A 16248-nucleotide genomic window follows, 5' to 3' on the forward strand; every position below is an offset into this window, starting at 1 on the left:
CCCTTGGACTCAATGGATTGGAGGAGAGGGTGAGAATGTACAGAGATGCGCCCAGCCATCTGAACTCCATACCTGGCCTTAAGGTATACTATAATGTGACTTATGTTGTGATAAAATTAACAGGGAGGAGATGTTCTATCTCAGACCTATGTCTCACAAGCCTTAATCCTATGACACTGTCATTATAAAGCACTGTGAGATATTATCCCATGTGAACAACAACAACAAGATTACATTTGTATAGCGCCTTTCACGTCAGGAGGACGTCTCAAGGCGCTGGACAGACAACAGCATTTCAGACCCGAGCTGGGATCGGGGGGTTGGGGAAGGGAGGGGGGTGGCTGATAGCATCATCGAAGAGGAGGGTCTTGAGGAGGGACTTGAAGGAGGCTAAGGAGGGGGCCAGGCAGAGTGTCTGGGGGATGGATAGCACCAGAGGTTGGGGGCAGAGTGGCTGAAGGCTCTCCTGCCAATGGCGGGATGGGTGGGTCGGGGGACGTGGAGCAGGCCAGAGCTGGCTGGGCGGAGGGAGCGGGCGGGTTGGTAGGGGGTTAGGAGGTCACAGAGATAGGGTGGGGCGAGGCCATGGAGGGCTTTGTTTGTGAGGACCAGGATCTTGAACTGGATCCTCTGAAGGATAGGGAGCCAATGGAGTCGGGTGAGAGTGGGGGAGATGGGGGTCACGGACTTTGGTGCGGGAGAGGACACGGGCTGCAGAGTCCTGGATTATCTACAGCCTGTGGAGGGAGGAGTTTGGAAGGCCCACAAGCAGGGTGTTTGCATAGTGGAGCCTAGAGGTGATGAAGGCATGAACAAGAGTTTCAGCGGCCTGAGGGGTGAGGTAGTGGCGGAGTCGGGCGATGTTACGGAGGTGAGGGAAGGTCATGGCTTGAATGTGGGGGAGAAGACAGTTGAGGGTCGAACAAGACACCTAGGTTCCTGACTGGCTTGGTGAGTTGTAGTGTGCAAATATGGAACCATGCTGCTATATATTTGCAAGTTGTTATTGCTGTATACAGTACCTCAATCTGAACTGAACCTCCATTTTTTAAGCAGATTGTCCTTCTTATCAATTGATCAAAAATGCACTGAAACCAATAGGAATGTACAATTTTCTTCCCTCCCCCTCGCACACAAATATGTCAGGTCAATATTATTTGACTTCAGATTGTATCACAGAGAACATGGAGATTGGCGCTATTGTGATTCTAAGAAGGCAGCAATTCAACCTCTTGTTAAATTGTTTTTCTGTTAATCATTTGACTGGCATCTGGAAGAGGTAGAATTTAATTGGGACAAGTGATTATTTTCCTGTCTTTGACCCAAGTGCAGCTGTGCTTTTCCTACTGATGTTAATCTTGTTGCGTTTGACAGATTCTTTACAAGCAAGCAAGCACCCACATTACTGTAAATCAGTCACTTAGCAGTCTCCCTTAGACTTCCTTTATTCACTGAGAATGTAAGGAAACAGCTGATAGGTATAAGCTCTTGGGCCCAGATTGTAATAGCTTTCCATGTGTTACATGTACTCTGTGAAAGAGATCTGTGGAGGGTGAGAACTCTGCATTTCCAGGCATCAGTTTCACATTCTCTATGACTTGATAAGGATTTACAGAACTTGTCAAGCCTGAAAATCCTGCGAGGTGACATTCCCATCTATCTCTCTATTCTCCCAAAACCTTCCCCACCTTCTGTCACGTAAAGACATTAGAGGAGTCCTGGATATTTCCTTCAGAAACTTGCTACAGATTGTTGTTTCCCAGGTCGGGTGCCAAGCTAGGATTGTCAAACACCTTGGGATATGCTCCCAATGTGAAAGGCACTATATCAATGTAATCAATGCATTGCACTGTTTCCATGTCAATTCATTAACTCAAATTAATACTCAAGAAGTTAGTAAGTGCCTCTCCCAGCCATAGCCATTTTAACAAGATTCTCTGTTGTCTCCTCTGAGCTCTTGAGATAAAATGGTTGTGTGTGCAGACCTGCAGAATGCTTTTGTAAAGAGACCGGTGTGACATGGGGGCTACTTTGTTCCACGTTCTTTCATGTGCTCAGCTTCATAATAAATACACACTCGTATTTGATACACTGCCTTACGCTTCAAAAGGTCTTAATCAGAAAGTGATAACAATGCTGGAAAGTGAATGTTTTTGGCCAGGTGTTCAGTGTATCCTGAAATTAGTGAAAAGAATATGAGATGTCATAGAATGTGTGCAGGTTTTTATAAATTTGATCAAAATCTATGACGTACATTTTTCCAGCTTTTTACATTTTTTTTTACACTCGTAAAAATGTTTTTATCTTCTTTGTACACCGAAGATTTTGCTAAAACTTGTTTTGAGGCAATGGTACTGACTGCCTGGGTTTTAAGGATTTTTTTCCCCCTGGTTTCCTCCTCCTCGAGTAGTTTCACTTATTTTTCCTTTAATTGCTGTGGTCCAGCACTTTGCTCAAGTGGCGATAAGTCATGTATAAGGCTAAACTTTGCGTGTTGGAGGGCGATTATTTGAATGCGGGCGGGGGCAATGCAAACAAGCAACATCCTAATGTTCACACATGTGTGTGCCTTCCAACAGGGGTCTTTGGGTGTTGCTGAGCAGCAGCAGTAGTAGTAAACACTTTGGCTGATTTACCCTTCCATAGCTCAGGAGAGCTGAGGCCAACTGTACTGTCTCAACTGCTTGGGCCAACTCCCTCAGCACAGAGCAGACAGACAGACCTGCAACCTTCTGCTTTGTGTTAACCGTGCTACACTGCGCAGTGCCTTTACACACTGGTCCTCAGAACAAATTAAGGTTTGCTTTCAATCAATCAGTCAAACAAACCATCTTTTTTTAGAAGAAACCCATTTATACTTGGTAGACATCACCAACCAGCAAAAAAACAGAGCAGTGGACTGTTGCTAAGTTGGATGAGGAACTAGTCTTGTGTTTCAGGAAAGTTAATGTTAAAGTTAAAATTAGTGTTGCAGGGCCAGAGAGAAATGCTTGTCAATCTGTGATATATACATTACACAATAGCATGTGTGCAATATTTTGACTCAGACATAACCTATGGACACTTGCTGTGAGTACCGAAGAACCACAAAGTCAACACATGCAGTTATTGGACAATAATGACTCCTATGGTGCGGTATGCATGACTTGCATTAATAATAATAATCTTTGCATTTGATATAGCACTTTTCATGTCATCTGGACGTCTCAAAGCGCTTCACAGAATAGACTGTAAAGTGAATTGACTATATTTTGTGGGCGAAATGCGGCAGCCAATTGAGTACAGCAGTGTCTCACAAACAGTCGTGGATTGGGTAACCAAGTTATTATTGTTTTTTTTTCAAGAGGGATCATTATCAGGTGTAGAGTAAGGCAACTTGCCCAAGGTTTCACCCTGCCGGGAATCGCTTGCGAGGCGAGTGCTCTAACTACTGAGCAACAGGACTCCTACAAGTCTTTATTGTAAAGAAACCAGGCATTGGGTAATGCTTCATTTAAAATTTCTCATTTGAGTGTCCAGATCCTGCCTTAAAAGGGCAAACTGGAGACGTTTTGACAATTCTGTATTGCAGGACTATTGAGATTTTCATTTTAACTCTACTATAGAAATTCCCCTAAGTTAGACTGAGAAGTTATGGGGTGCAATAGGCAAGTACTTGGCCTTGATGTCCTTGAATATAAAGACTTTGTTAAGTTCTGTTCAGTGACTGAGCTAAATGTTCAACTTTTTTTTTTTGGTCCCTTGGGCCAAAAGATTAACATGCTCGAATTCTGATTCAAACACTGCAGCATTCACGGGGTGAAAAAAAAGTATATTTATGACCTGCAATAAACCGAGTGAGTGACCGAGATAGGTATGCTGGCAAAAAGAGTACATATGTTTTAGCTCCCCTCGCAACTTCTGATAAAGTTATGTTTTGAGGGGAAAGAAAGTTCACTTCTCCTCCCCCTGGGGATAATGAGCGAAGATTGTCAGGCTGGTTAGAAATGTATGGGAAAGACTGTTCCCCGTATTACGGTTAATGCTATTGAAAGTAAACAGAGCCCAGCTTGGAGTATTCAATGTGATCTCAGTGAAAGAGCATCTGAAGTATGTGGGGGCTTTATCTGAAGCTCTGTTAATGAAACGGATGTTTTTTCAGTTTCACCAACTGAATGCCAACACCAATTAGTCACATTCAAAGGCAGGTATCCCCTGACCATCAGTCCCTGGCCTCATTGTTAGTTTGCAGGTGCTTCAAAGTCTGCCGCTGAATGCTGTGAGATTTTTTTAACCTGATTTCAGATCAGCAGCATCGTAGGCCTGGAAGCAGGATTAATGGAGCATAATTGAGCATCGGTCATTCAGAGCACAGCCATGTTACTATAAACAACCGACTTTACTACTGACAAGCTAGGGTTTAGATGCAAACTTTTCTCTTTTGAAACCAACGCTAACTTCTCTGAAATTAATACAGCTTCAAAAAAAGGTGAACTTCAAGTAACCTTCTATTCTTTGGGGGGTAGGGAGGAGAGAAAGGAACAAAAAGTATAATAAGATTGGGCCTTAAAAGTTTCTCTTTACAATAAATATGTTTGGAGACTTTCAATTCTTGCATCGATAGTTACAGAGAGACGGGAGATTTTCAATCAATGGGGAGAAATTTCACCTGGGATTAGATTAATTTTATTTTCTCAGAATGTGTGGAATTTTAGTAAATTGTTTGGTTTTATCCCTAAAACTGGTTTCCTGCGGTCCTCAAAAGAACATAACAGGCAACAAATTTAAGGATTTACTAAATTCTAGACGCTCCAAAATGCTAAGTAAATAGACAGCGGTGGGATGTCTCCTCGAAGTGGTGGAAGTGAATATTCACTTCTGTTTCTAATAGTTTAATGGCTGTTTGTGGAACGTTGCTCTGCGCAAATAAGCTGCCGCACCTGCCCACAGTCACTCTGCTTTATGGCATATCCTGCGATAAACGCTTTAAGATGTCCTGTCAACGTGAAAGGCGCTGTGTCAAATGTAAGGATCATTATTACTTTTAAATGTAGAAATTGACATTGGGGGGGCTTTTTTTAAGTAAGTGGTAATTATGAAACACAGTTGTTTCCACCAAGCTGGACACTAGAGGCAAAACAAGTGTAAATAAGGTTGTGTTCAACAGGACTTGTAAACGCAGCTCAGTCTTAAAGGGCCCTTTACTGTCCGAGACTGGAACCTTACTGGGAATACAGGTATTGGAAGTTGCCCACAAAACTCACAGTCAATTCACGGTGAACAAAGTGATAAGGTGCTAGATCAAATGCAAGGATTATTATTATAATATTTCCAGCTTCTTTTCTTTGTCGCTCACATTGCTTAATGAGGCAAATGTTAAAATTGTAAAGTTATAAAATTCTGTCGCTTTATTTTTTTCAAGGGGATGGGAGTTCCTCTCTCCTTAAAATCCTCCATTCCGTTCAGTGTTTACAAAATACCTTTGAAAGCAGTAGGTTTGCAGAGTGTACACAAACCTGTCTCGCCCTCGTACTCTAATCCATCAACACGTCCACTTAACTGCCTCATTATTCGTTGACAACCTAAAACCACTGCAGTCGTGGATTCTTCCCAACAAAACCCACCCTGCAATATTAATGGTTTGTGATCGTTTCAGTTCTACTGTTGATGGGACATTTATTTGCCCACAAAACATACAGTCAATTCACTTAACAGCATATTCTGTGATGCGCTTTGAGACGACTCAAAGACGTGATAAGGCGCTATATCAAATGCAAGGATTATTATTTAAAGATTTATCATTCTGGCTTATACTTTAATTCTAATGTATTCTGTTGAAAGAATGTGTACTTTTCTGAAGAAAGCTATATGTTCGGGAATCGTAACAACAAACGCGTGACACGATTGGTGCTTGTGAGATTTGCACAACAATGTGGTAGGGGAGAGAATGCCATTAGCTGCCACAACCGTGCAATTATCTTTAATGGGGTGAAATTTGTGGTTTTCATAATGCATTTCATGTGATAATTTGCTTTATGAAATCTCTCTTCATAGTTTCTTCTCGTCTGACCAACCCGTCAGAAGCTACGTTTCAAGATTGAAATCAACCTTCAGGATTTATTTTTTCAAAAAAATTATTAATAAAATTCCTTACATTGGTATTAATAAGAATATTCCTTACATTGGTATTAATAAGAATATTCCTTACATTGGTATTAATAAGAATATTCCTTACATCAGTATTAATAACAATATTCCTTACATCGGTATTAATAACAATATTCCTTACATTAGTATTAAGAATAATATTCCTTATATTTGATATAGCATCTTTCACGTTGGGAGCACGTCTCAAAACACTTCATAAGATACACTGTAAAGTGGATTGATTGCGTGTTTAGTGGGCAAACTGAATGGCCTAACTAATTATTTTTAAGACTTTCTCGAACCATAGGGGACAGATTCAACACTGAGATCAGATTCAAACCAGTGGTGTCTGTCCTTCGGTAATGGATTGTGAATGTACCCTGATGCTATTCACCAGATACGCACCAATCTGGCTTTCAGGTATCTATCCAACACAAGCTTGATTCAAAGGCTCTGTTTCCCTTCATTTCATATTGTTCTTCAGTCTAAGTTAATAATACACCCACACATATGCTCTCACACATAGAGAGTGCTGCACAAACTAAACTACAACAATTTTACATTTATACAGCATTTTTCATGTTGAGAGGACTTCTTAAAGTGCTTGGGAGCCCAAGCTGGAGCAGGATGGGGCGGGGGGGTGGTGCGGGGTGGGGGGGGGGAAGGTGGGTGGGGGGGTGGGAGAAGTGACCAAAAGAGGGGTTGAAAACAAAGGTCTTGAGCAGGGAGAGAGGGGACAAGGCAGAGAGACTCCAGGATTATTGAACATATAGTTATCTAAAAACATAAGTCACATCATACAGAGCAACAACATAAGCTTAAGTTAATAGTTGCTAAAATCCTAAAAAGCTAAAACTAGCTTTCAACCTGTTGGAGATTCCGTCTTTCGGTTGAGGTGTTAAATCGAGGTCCCGACTGCCTGTTCAGGTGGATGTTAGAGATCCCGTGGCACTATTCGAAAAGAGAAATGTGTTTGTCCATGTGTACTAGCCAACAGTCCTGCTGATTAATCGATCAGTCACCTCATGGTAGTTAGTGGGGAAATGAATGATGCGTTTCCCTCTAACACTACTCACTGAACTTGATAGAAATTACTTGTTAAGGATTTTGACGTATTTTGACGTGATAAGGTGCTAAAAAAATGTAAGTTGGTTCTTTCGTTCCAAGAATAATTCAAGAGCAGAAATGGGGCATGAGTAAGAGACAACACTGAGTGATAAACTGGTTCTTCCTGGACAGAATACATCCAGGCTTGTATATCTGAATACATTTTTTTTATTGAATGGATGACTTTATAGCTAAGATCCAATTTCCCACTGATCACTTTTCAATAAAGCTTGCAATTAGTTGGTCTCACCTTTCCCTATAATATCTTCAGACTTTCTCCTGCCTCCTGCATTATCCCCATCCTCCCATGCTTCATAAATGTAATTTTGTTGTTGTTGTACCGGAATGAACCTGCGCTTGCTGTGGTCACAAGTTAGCTCACATCTCTATATTCTGCTGGTGTACAGCACTTTCTCTATTTCACACCTGTTAATGACCCATTAGTTTTTCTGTGCAGTTACTGTAACAGTAGTTGGCGTGCTAAGACATTAAAGATCCCAATGCACTATTCGAAAAGAGAATAGAGTTTCTAACCCCCCTGTGTCCTGGCCAACCATATAAAATTGGTCACTCACTCCATGGCTGTCTGTGAGACATTGTGTACACAACTGCCTGCCGCATTTCGCCCACAAAATACAGTCACTCCACTTTGCAGTATATCCTGTGAAGCGCTTTGAGATGTCTGAACGAACGACGTGATAAAGCACTATAGCAAATGCAAGGATTATTATTATTAACAAATCGCACCCCAGATGTTGACGTTTATCTCTCTGCTGCTGTTTCACCTGCCGTGAATGTTCTTCCCCAGAGTTCAGGTCTTTCGTATTAACTCTAGCCTGGTGATTTGCTTGTTTATTTCCCTCACTGACTGAGCACATGGCACTCTCCAGTGCCCAGCTCATTGCAATTATACACTTGCCAGCTCGGGAACTAATTTGCTCGCTCTGCCAGAGGGCCTCTGGTAAGCTGGAACCTGGCTATTGACCTGAGCTCGGGGAAGTCCAGAGAGCAGTGAACAGATTCATAAAAGGTGCTAGTAGTCTTGCCTTTGATATAACATCATGTGTTTCGCCTAGAAATCCACTTTACAATATATTCTATGAGGTACGATAAGGCGCTATGTCAAATGCAAGGATTATTGTTATACCATGTCTCCGAGATGCCTCAAAGCGCTTCACAGGATTGACTGGGCATTCTGCGGCGAACGCACTTTTAAAAACTACAGTTAGAAATGCTCTTAGGAATGAAGTCACCAAGGGCACGATTCACCTGGATCAGTGTAGCTTGCTGAGAATAACTAGTTATTCATCTGCACACCAGGGGGGAAGGAGAGGGTGGATACCAATCATCTTTTAATTAAATTAAAATGACATTCAGAAAATCAGCTCACGCTCGAGCCCCCGACTCCCCCCCCCCACAGAAAGCAGCTCTGCTAAACAGCACTAAGCTCAATAGAGAACAAGAACTGACGCCAACTTATGAAGTCATTAATGCTTCCCACCTGAATGCCCGAAGCACAGAGATAAGGAGTCTAGACACCGAGCCAGGGACTTTAACAAGCTGTGTGAGTGCATTCCTCTCAAACATTTCTTTGCTTTTTGTTGCCTTTCTCTTTCTCCCCCTACCCCCACTCCCCTGACAACCTTCCCATTGAGTTTGGTTACTTCCTAGTCTGTGTGAGCGGGGCTTCCACCCTCACGAGCTTTTCTAACGGATTGGCGGAGACTTTCACTTATGAGGTCAGTGCTCGGCTCTTTCCTTCTGTGGGGTTCTTTCTACCCAGGCTCTCGATAAGGTGCTTGGAACGAAACGCTTGAATGCTGTGTAAAGTGTCTCCAATCTTGCTCTCGCTTACTTCCTGAAGACCTTCTTGCTCTCACTCACTTCCTAAGACTGAAGACCTTTTTCTTTGACCGTGCTTATGGTCACTTCCTCTCCCCCACCCCCACAGCTTGGCGTCACTTCGCCACCGTTAAGCGCTCCTGAGACGCTGTCCCGTGTGAAGGGCGCTATACAAATGCAAGTTGTTGTTGTTACTGACTGACTCAGGGTGAGGCAGCAGCAGGTAAAAATTCCACCAGGATCGAGCTCAGCGGTGGCCAACCTTTTTGGTGCGCCAACAAAATACATTTTCTGGGTTGAATACTTGTCAGTTTAGGATCTCAGAATGTCCAGAATTGGCCTAATTTCTTGCATTTATTTTTCAAAGCTGATTTTCTGCACCTTTCTTTCGAGAACGCCAGAAAACGATGGCTTCAGAGCTGAAACTGATTTCAGCAAATCTGTGAGAAATCATAGATTTCACAGAATACACAGCATATTCTGCGAAGCGCTTTAAGACGTCTCAACGACGTGATCAGGCGCCATAGTCAAATGCAAGGGTTATTATTATTATTCGGCAATTTCTGGAAAGCTATGGAGTAAATCTCGACCCGGGTGGGCGTTCCGAACCCACAAATCTCAAGTTAAATGAACATTTGAGGTGAACGCTAGTCGAGCAAAACTTTTTCGCGGCGGCTTGTGGAAAACGCTCACAATAAAACCAGAATCGCAACCGTTCATCACCTGGAGGCAAAAACCGATGACTTAAGCACTCGGAATAACTTTCCATTTCATCTGGAGCTTTGGCTACAAAGGAACTCTTCAATCAGTGCCACTCTCTGGGATGTTGCAGTTCTACCCTGTATGGATGGGTGGAGCTTTTCTGATTTTTTTTTCTTTTAAAAAAACAACTCTCTCATAATATTCCCAACTTTTACATTGTTCCAACGCTGCAAATCAGACCCTCAAATAATCTCTCTCTCTTTCTCTCTCTCTCTCTCTCTCTGTTCCTCCTTCCTTTCTCAAGTAGATTTCACTTGGAATGAACACACACACAGCAGACACATGTTGACAGATTCTTGTGCAGTTTCTCATGACCCCCCCAAACCCCCCCAACCCAACCCCCCACCCACCCCAAACCCTCTCCCCCCTCTCCCCCCCTCTCTCTCCCTCCCTCCCTCCTGGACATTCTCTGACCAAACTCAACCCTCCCCCCCACCCAACCCCTCCCCCCCACACAAAAAAAAACCAAAACAAAAGGAAAAAAAAAAAAAAAAAGGCTTCGGAGCAAAACTTTGACCGACAAACCGATGGATGGATGGATGGTATTTGGCCAATGACCCGCATGTGAGTCGATGTTTTTTTTTCGCGAACTGTTAACACGAGGTGTTAAAAGAGGAGGGAGGTTTGGAGGAGGAGGGGGAGAGGTGAGGGGGAGAGGTGGGGGGATTGGAGGGGGGAGGGGGGAGGGATAGTGGGGAGGAGGGGGGGGATGTGGAGGGGGGGAATGTGTGGAGGGGGGGGATGTGTGGGGGGGATGTGTGGGGGGGGGGATGTGTGGGGGGGGGGATGTGTGGGGGGGGGGGATGTGTGGGGGGTGGGGGGATGTGTGGGGGGGGGATGTGTGGAGGTGGGGGGATGTGTGGAGGGGGGGATGTGTGGAGGGGGGGGGGGGATGTGTGGGGGGGGGGGATGTGTGGAGGGGGGGGGGATGTGTGGAGGTGGGGGGGGATGTGTGGAGGTGGGGGGGATGTGTGGAGGTGGGGGGGGGGGTGGGAGGTGGGGGGGGGATGTGTGGGGGAGGGGGGGTGTGTGGAGGGGAAGAAGCCCCCTTTTGTGTGGTGTTGGGGGGGGTGGGGGCAGTGGGTGGGTCTCCCCGCTGTTACCTGGGTCAGGTCGTGGGTACTCTCCGGCATTCTGATGGGTTTGATGTCCTCGAAGACCGAGTGCTCCTCCGGGTTCCCCACAGACATGGCCACTGGTTTGAGTTGAGTGAACACGACGCTCTCTTCTGAGTTGGGGACACTGATCGCAAGTCCACTGCTCGACATCCCTTCAGGACCACTCTCCTCTGCCCCCACCGATCACCTGAACCCCCCCCCACCCACCCCACCCCACCCCACCCCCAACCCCTCACCCACAGCCCTCACACACACACTTTTTTGTTGTTGCTTTTTTCAAAAAAAAACCTATAAAAATGATATCAATGGTATAAGTTGGGGGTTAAAAAAAAGAGAGAGGGAGGGAGGGAGGGGGGGGGGGGGTTGTTGCTGGTGGGGGTGAGGGGGGGGAGAGATGCAAAGAGCTCGAAGAATTGGGGGAAAAGGGGGGGCTATGAAAAAAATAACATAAAGAAAATCTCACTCACACACTCTCTCACACACACACACACAGGTCCGGGGTTGTGAAGGCGAGACGAGCACTCGCTGTGGAGCTGCTCCTCTCGGGGCTCGTGTGGCTCTGGAGGGCTCTGGCGCTCACCTGCACTATACCTGTGCGGTGATGGGCGGCGCCGACAGCCAATACCCACCGCGAGGGGAGGCGCTCCCGCTCTGAAATCCACGAGAAGGGGAAGGGACCCGTCAGTCAGTCCGTCAGTCAGTCAGTCTGTCTGTCTGTGAGGTCGGTCTGGTTTGGTTTGGAGGCGGTACTCCACACTCTCCGCACACACACACACACACACAGGTAAACACACACACACACACACACAGGTAAACACACACACACAGGTAAACACACACACACACACAGGTAAACACACACACACACACACACACACAGGTAAACACACACACACAGGTAAACACACACACACACACACAGGTAAACACACACACACACAGGTAAACACACACACACACAGGTAAACACACACACACACAGGTAAACACACACACACACAGGTAAACACACACACACACAGGTAAACACACACACACACACAGGTAAACACACACACATACAGGTAAACACACACACACACACAGGTAAACACACACACACACACACACACACACACAGGTAAACACACACACACACACACAGACACAGGTAAACACACACACACACACATACATACAGGTAAACACACACACACACACATACATACAGGTAAACACACACACACACACACAGGTAAACACACACACATACATACAGGTAAACACACACACACATACATACATACATACATACATACATACATACATACATACATACATACATACAGGTAAACACACATACAGGTAAACACACACACACAGACATACAGGTAAACACACACACACACACATATACGGGTAAACACACACACACACACACACACATACATACATACATACATACATACATACATACATACATACAGGTAAACACACACACACACACACACACACATACAGGTAAACACATACACACACACACACACACATACAGGTAAACACACACACAGGTAAACACACACACACACACATACAGATAAACAGACACCCACACACACACACAGGTAAACACATTCACACACAGACACACACCGGTAAACACACACTCACCCACACCTACACACACACACACAAGTAAACACATACACACATGGATATAAACATACACACAGGTAAACATACACCCACCCATACACACAGAGATAAACATACACCCACCCACCCATACACACACACACACATAAACCCACCCATAGGCACACATAGACACATACACACAGAGGTAAACACACACAGACGAACACACCCACATACACAAATACATAGACAAATATACACACACACCCATACACACACATGTATACACATACATAGACACACATAAATAAACAAACATACACACATAAATAAACAAACATACACACAAACATACACACACATCCACACAAACGTACATACACACACACATACATACACACATGCACACACACACATACATATATACATACGCGTACAGATGTCCCAATTCCTGGCATCTCTTTTTTCGCGGAAGTAAAAGCGGTGATTTGCTTCCGACTCTCTGGGAAGCGATTCCAAACATCCCCCAAACGCCACCTGAGTTTTATTTTTTTTCGCATCCCTCAAACGGAGCTTGTTAACCGTTTGTAATTATTTCTGCACCGCTGACTTCTTTCTGGTTGCAATGCAATGCGGAAAATAAACGGGGAAATGATTTGCTCCCGACTGAAAAGTGGTGCAGTGCACTTTGAGAGCTTTGCAAGGAGTGCTTTATGCTGTGAAAGGCAACACAACATGGCAGCAAAACCTACATTGAAAACATCAGCACGTTCAGTAGATCGTGTGTGATTTTTTTAAAAAAAAGTTTTCTCTAAAGACTTTTTTTTTTGGGCGGGGGGGGGGAAAGTTACTGTGAGGGATTGAGAGCCAAGATGCGTTCAGGTTTGTTTGCTGTTGAGAAAATAGTGGAGAGGGCATTGTTTTTACCAAACCGATGCAGGTTTTACGGATGTGTATTTGTGTTTGGCTTGTGATAGGTAGGGGAACATCTGTATGTTAAAAAAAAACTACAGGTGGTTAGGTAGTTTGCTTTCAAACAACTTTTAAATGCTGCAAAAAACGGATTTCATTTCGCTTGATAATTCATGAGGATTTTGAGTACGGCAAAATTTGCATAAGTCTGATCTGTATAAATGAAATAATATACACAAATATAAGGTCAATTCACTTTACGGTGTATTCTGTGAAGTGCTTTGAAACTTGATGAGGCGCTGTATCAAATGCAAGGATTATTATTGTTATCATCTACCCGAGTCACATTCAATTTCCTATTATGTGTAAGTTTCTCATAACTCATATTTTGCGTAAATCATATGAAATGTAAGATCCCAATTGATACGACTGAGGTGCGGTTTACTGTATAGTGTGTTTTGGTTACTGTCGTTTTAAAGTTTTGCATTAAAGCTTTTTTTTGGACAAAAGCTGTCTGTCAGATCCAAGATCTCTTCCCTTTTCACAAGCAGGTTCCTCCATGGCCCTGGGTGTTGTTTTCACTCTATAGTCTGGGTCCTGACCCCTGGTTTGACTGTGAAAAGCCCCCGGTACATGTCTGTCTGTAGCCAAGGCACCAGCTTTTTACTCTGAGCTGACACCTGTTGCTATTTTTTGGGTTTGATGTTTTAACAGGACAGGATTTCATAATAAGTGTAGGAGTGTGGTAGAAACAGGACATTTCAGTTTAAGCATCTATTACTTTGTTAACACCAAGAGTCACCCTGGCTGTGGTGATGATACAATGCAGTAAAACTCACGGAAGTCATATTGTTCAGGGACCATAACATTTAATGTGACTTACGCAAGGTCCGAGTTGCAGGCAAACTGTATAAATCATAGAAAATCCGATTTAATCAATAATCTACACTGCGCACGTGTAATTTAATGCAACCCGTAAGTGGTGACATATGGTGACGGGTTAAGACTACGTTTCCTGTGATTCAATGCGCTTTGATCTGTTGCCACATGTGCACTTACGGGCAAGCCCTGGAGTCGCATGGAATCAAGGGGAATGAAGTTCTTCTGCGCACGCGGCGATGGATGAAGACTATGTTTCCCGCGATTCAATGCAGCCGGTCAATAAACACACGTGTAGCAATGGGTCAGGACGTGACTTCCCGCGATTCAAGGCCGCTGGTATGAGTGGGAGCACTGGAGGATAGGGGAGTGGCGTTACAAGTTAAAAGATGATTAAATCAAGTAGAAATCTAAGGGATTTTTGACAAAAAACTGAATGGGACTCGGGTGACTGAACAACTTAGACGATCATACAATTTACAATTTGCCCACAACTATACATTACAGTAAAATCCTGTGAAGTACTTTGAGTCATCCTCCCAATGTGAAAGCCGCTACATCAAATGCATGGATTATCATTAATAATGAAGCATTTTACGACCTGCAATACTTTGCCTGACGCTGGGGACAGGAAGGCCTTCAGCTAGTGCTAATTAATTTTATAATGGACCGTGGAGGGGAGGGAGGAGGAGAGGTAACAGGCAGAGATGAGTCAAGACAGACACAATAGCAGCCTTGCCCCTCTGGGGTTTGAAATTTCACTACTTACGTCAATGAGCAGCCACACTCCAAATAGTTTCTGGTGTGTTACTCAGGTTCCTTAGCCACGTTTTAAGCAGTGTGAATTGAATCAGTTCTCAATTGATCTAATACTACATGAAATAGTAGAGTGGCGTTTACAAAGCAGGCTGTGTGGAAGTTGTCACAAACAGGTTCGACCAGTATGTCACGCAGCTGAATCTATAAAAGGCATTCGTCAATCATGTGCTATATCGCAAAATACACACAGCCAACTCCTATTCAACTCTGCACTTGCTTTAGTCCAATTTGGAAAGAAAAACAGATCAAAGAATTCACTTTCTGCTCTGCTGTTGTGCAACTTTGAAATCCGATGTTGGGCTGAACTAATTTAAAATCATGCAATAATAAATAATAATATAATAATAATAATCCTTGCATTTCATATAGTGCTTTTCACGTCCTCTAGATAAATGATCCTTGCATTTGATATAGTGCCTAAAACCTCGTTGCTCTCCTTTGTGCTTCACTTACACAGTCACTTACAGTGTATGTAAATGTCTCTGGAGCCTGGGCAGCCAGGTCTTAGAGGCCTGCATCAATCACTGTGAGGAAATTTATTCATTGGTGTAATGAAAGGAATGTAAAATTCAATAGCACAATGTACATTGTACTTGTACTGAGATGGTTTGAGACACTGCGGAAGGCAGTGTGGCTAGGCTGGTGGCACAGTAACAATGTTTTTGGTAAATCAGTGTGGAACTCACTGCCAGAAGCTATAATAATAATCCTTATAACAAAACCGGAAGTCGCTGGGAACACTCAGCAGGTCAGGCAGCATCTATGGAGAAAGGAAAGTGAGTCAACATTTCGGGTCCACAACCCTTCGTCAGAACTGTTCGTCAAACTAGTTGGGCCAAATGGCCTTTCTCCACACTATAGCAAGTTATGTTATTCTGTGAATTCCCTGATGTTGGATTAGCAATTGTCCAAAATTGGGGGACACAGGCATTGGTTAGAGGGGGAATGGGTACCAGAGTGAGGAAGAAGGTTACATTTTATATTATTGTCAATCCAGACTAGTTGTACTATTATCACCACTGACCTTTCTGTAGTAGGCTCTGAACCACAGTGCTCCATAAGGTAA

At 43.9% G+C, this 16248-nt stretch overlaps 1 protein-coding gene across 2 annotated transcripts in view; it reads right to left on the reverse strand.

Moving 5' to 3' along the window:
* LOC103177402 (Krueppel-like factor 5) overlaps positions 1 to 11166 on the reverse strand; it is a 33131-nt gene extending 21965 nt beyond the window's left edge. The window contains exons 1-2 of one of the 2 annotated variants that reach the window (XM_042340671.1): positions 10941 to 11166; positions 6994 to 7077 (exon numbers count right to left, since the gene is read on the reverse strand). In XM_042340671.1, coding sequence (XP_042196605.1) covers positions 6994 to 7077; positions 10941 to 11105 — 249 coding nt within the window. In that variant the 5' untranslated portion in view covers positions 11106 to 11166. The remainder of the gene's footprint in view (positions 1 to 6993; positions 7078 to 10940) is intronic. The other variant, XM_042340672.1, reaches the window with a different exon arrangement.
* Positions 11167 to 16248: the final 5082 nt, after the last annotated feature.

Source organism: Callorhinchus milii, unplaced genomic scaffold (genome assembly GCF_018977255.1).
Source record: "Callorhinchus milii isolate IMCB2004 unplaced genomic scaffold, IMCB_Cmil_1.0 Scaffold15, whole genome shotgun sequence".
NCBI lineage: Eukaryota > Metazoa > Chordata > Chondrichthyes > Chimaeriformes > Callorhinchidae > Callorhinchus > Callorhinchus milii.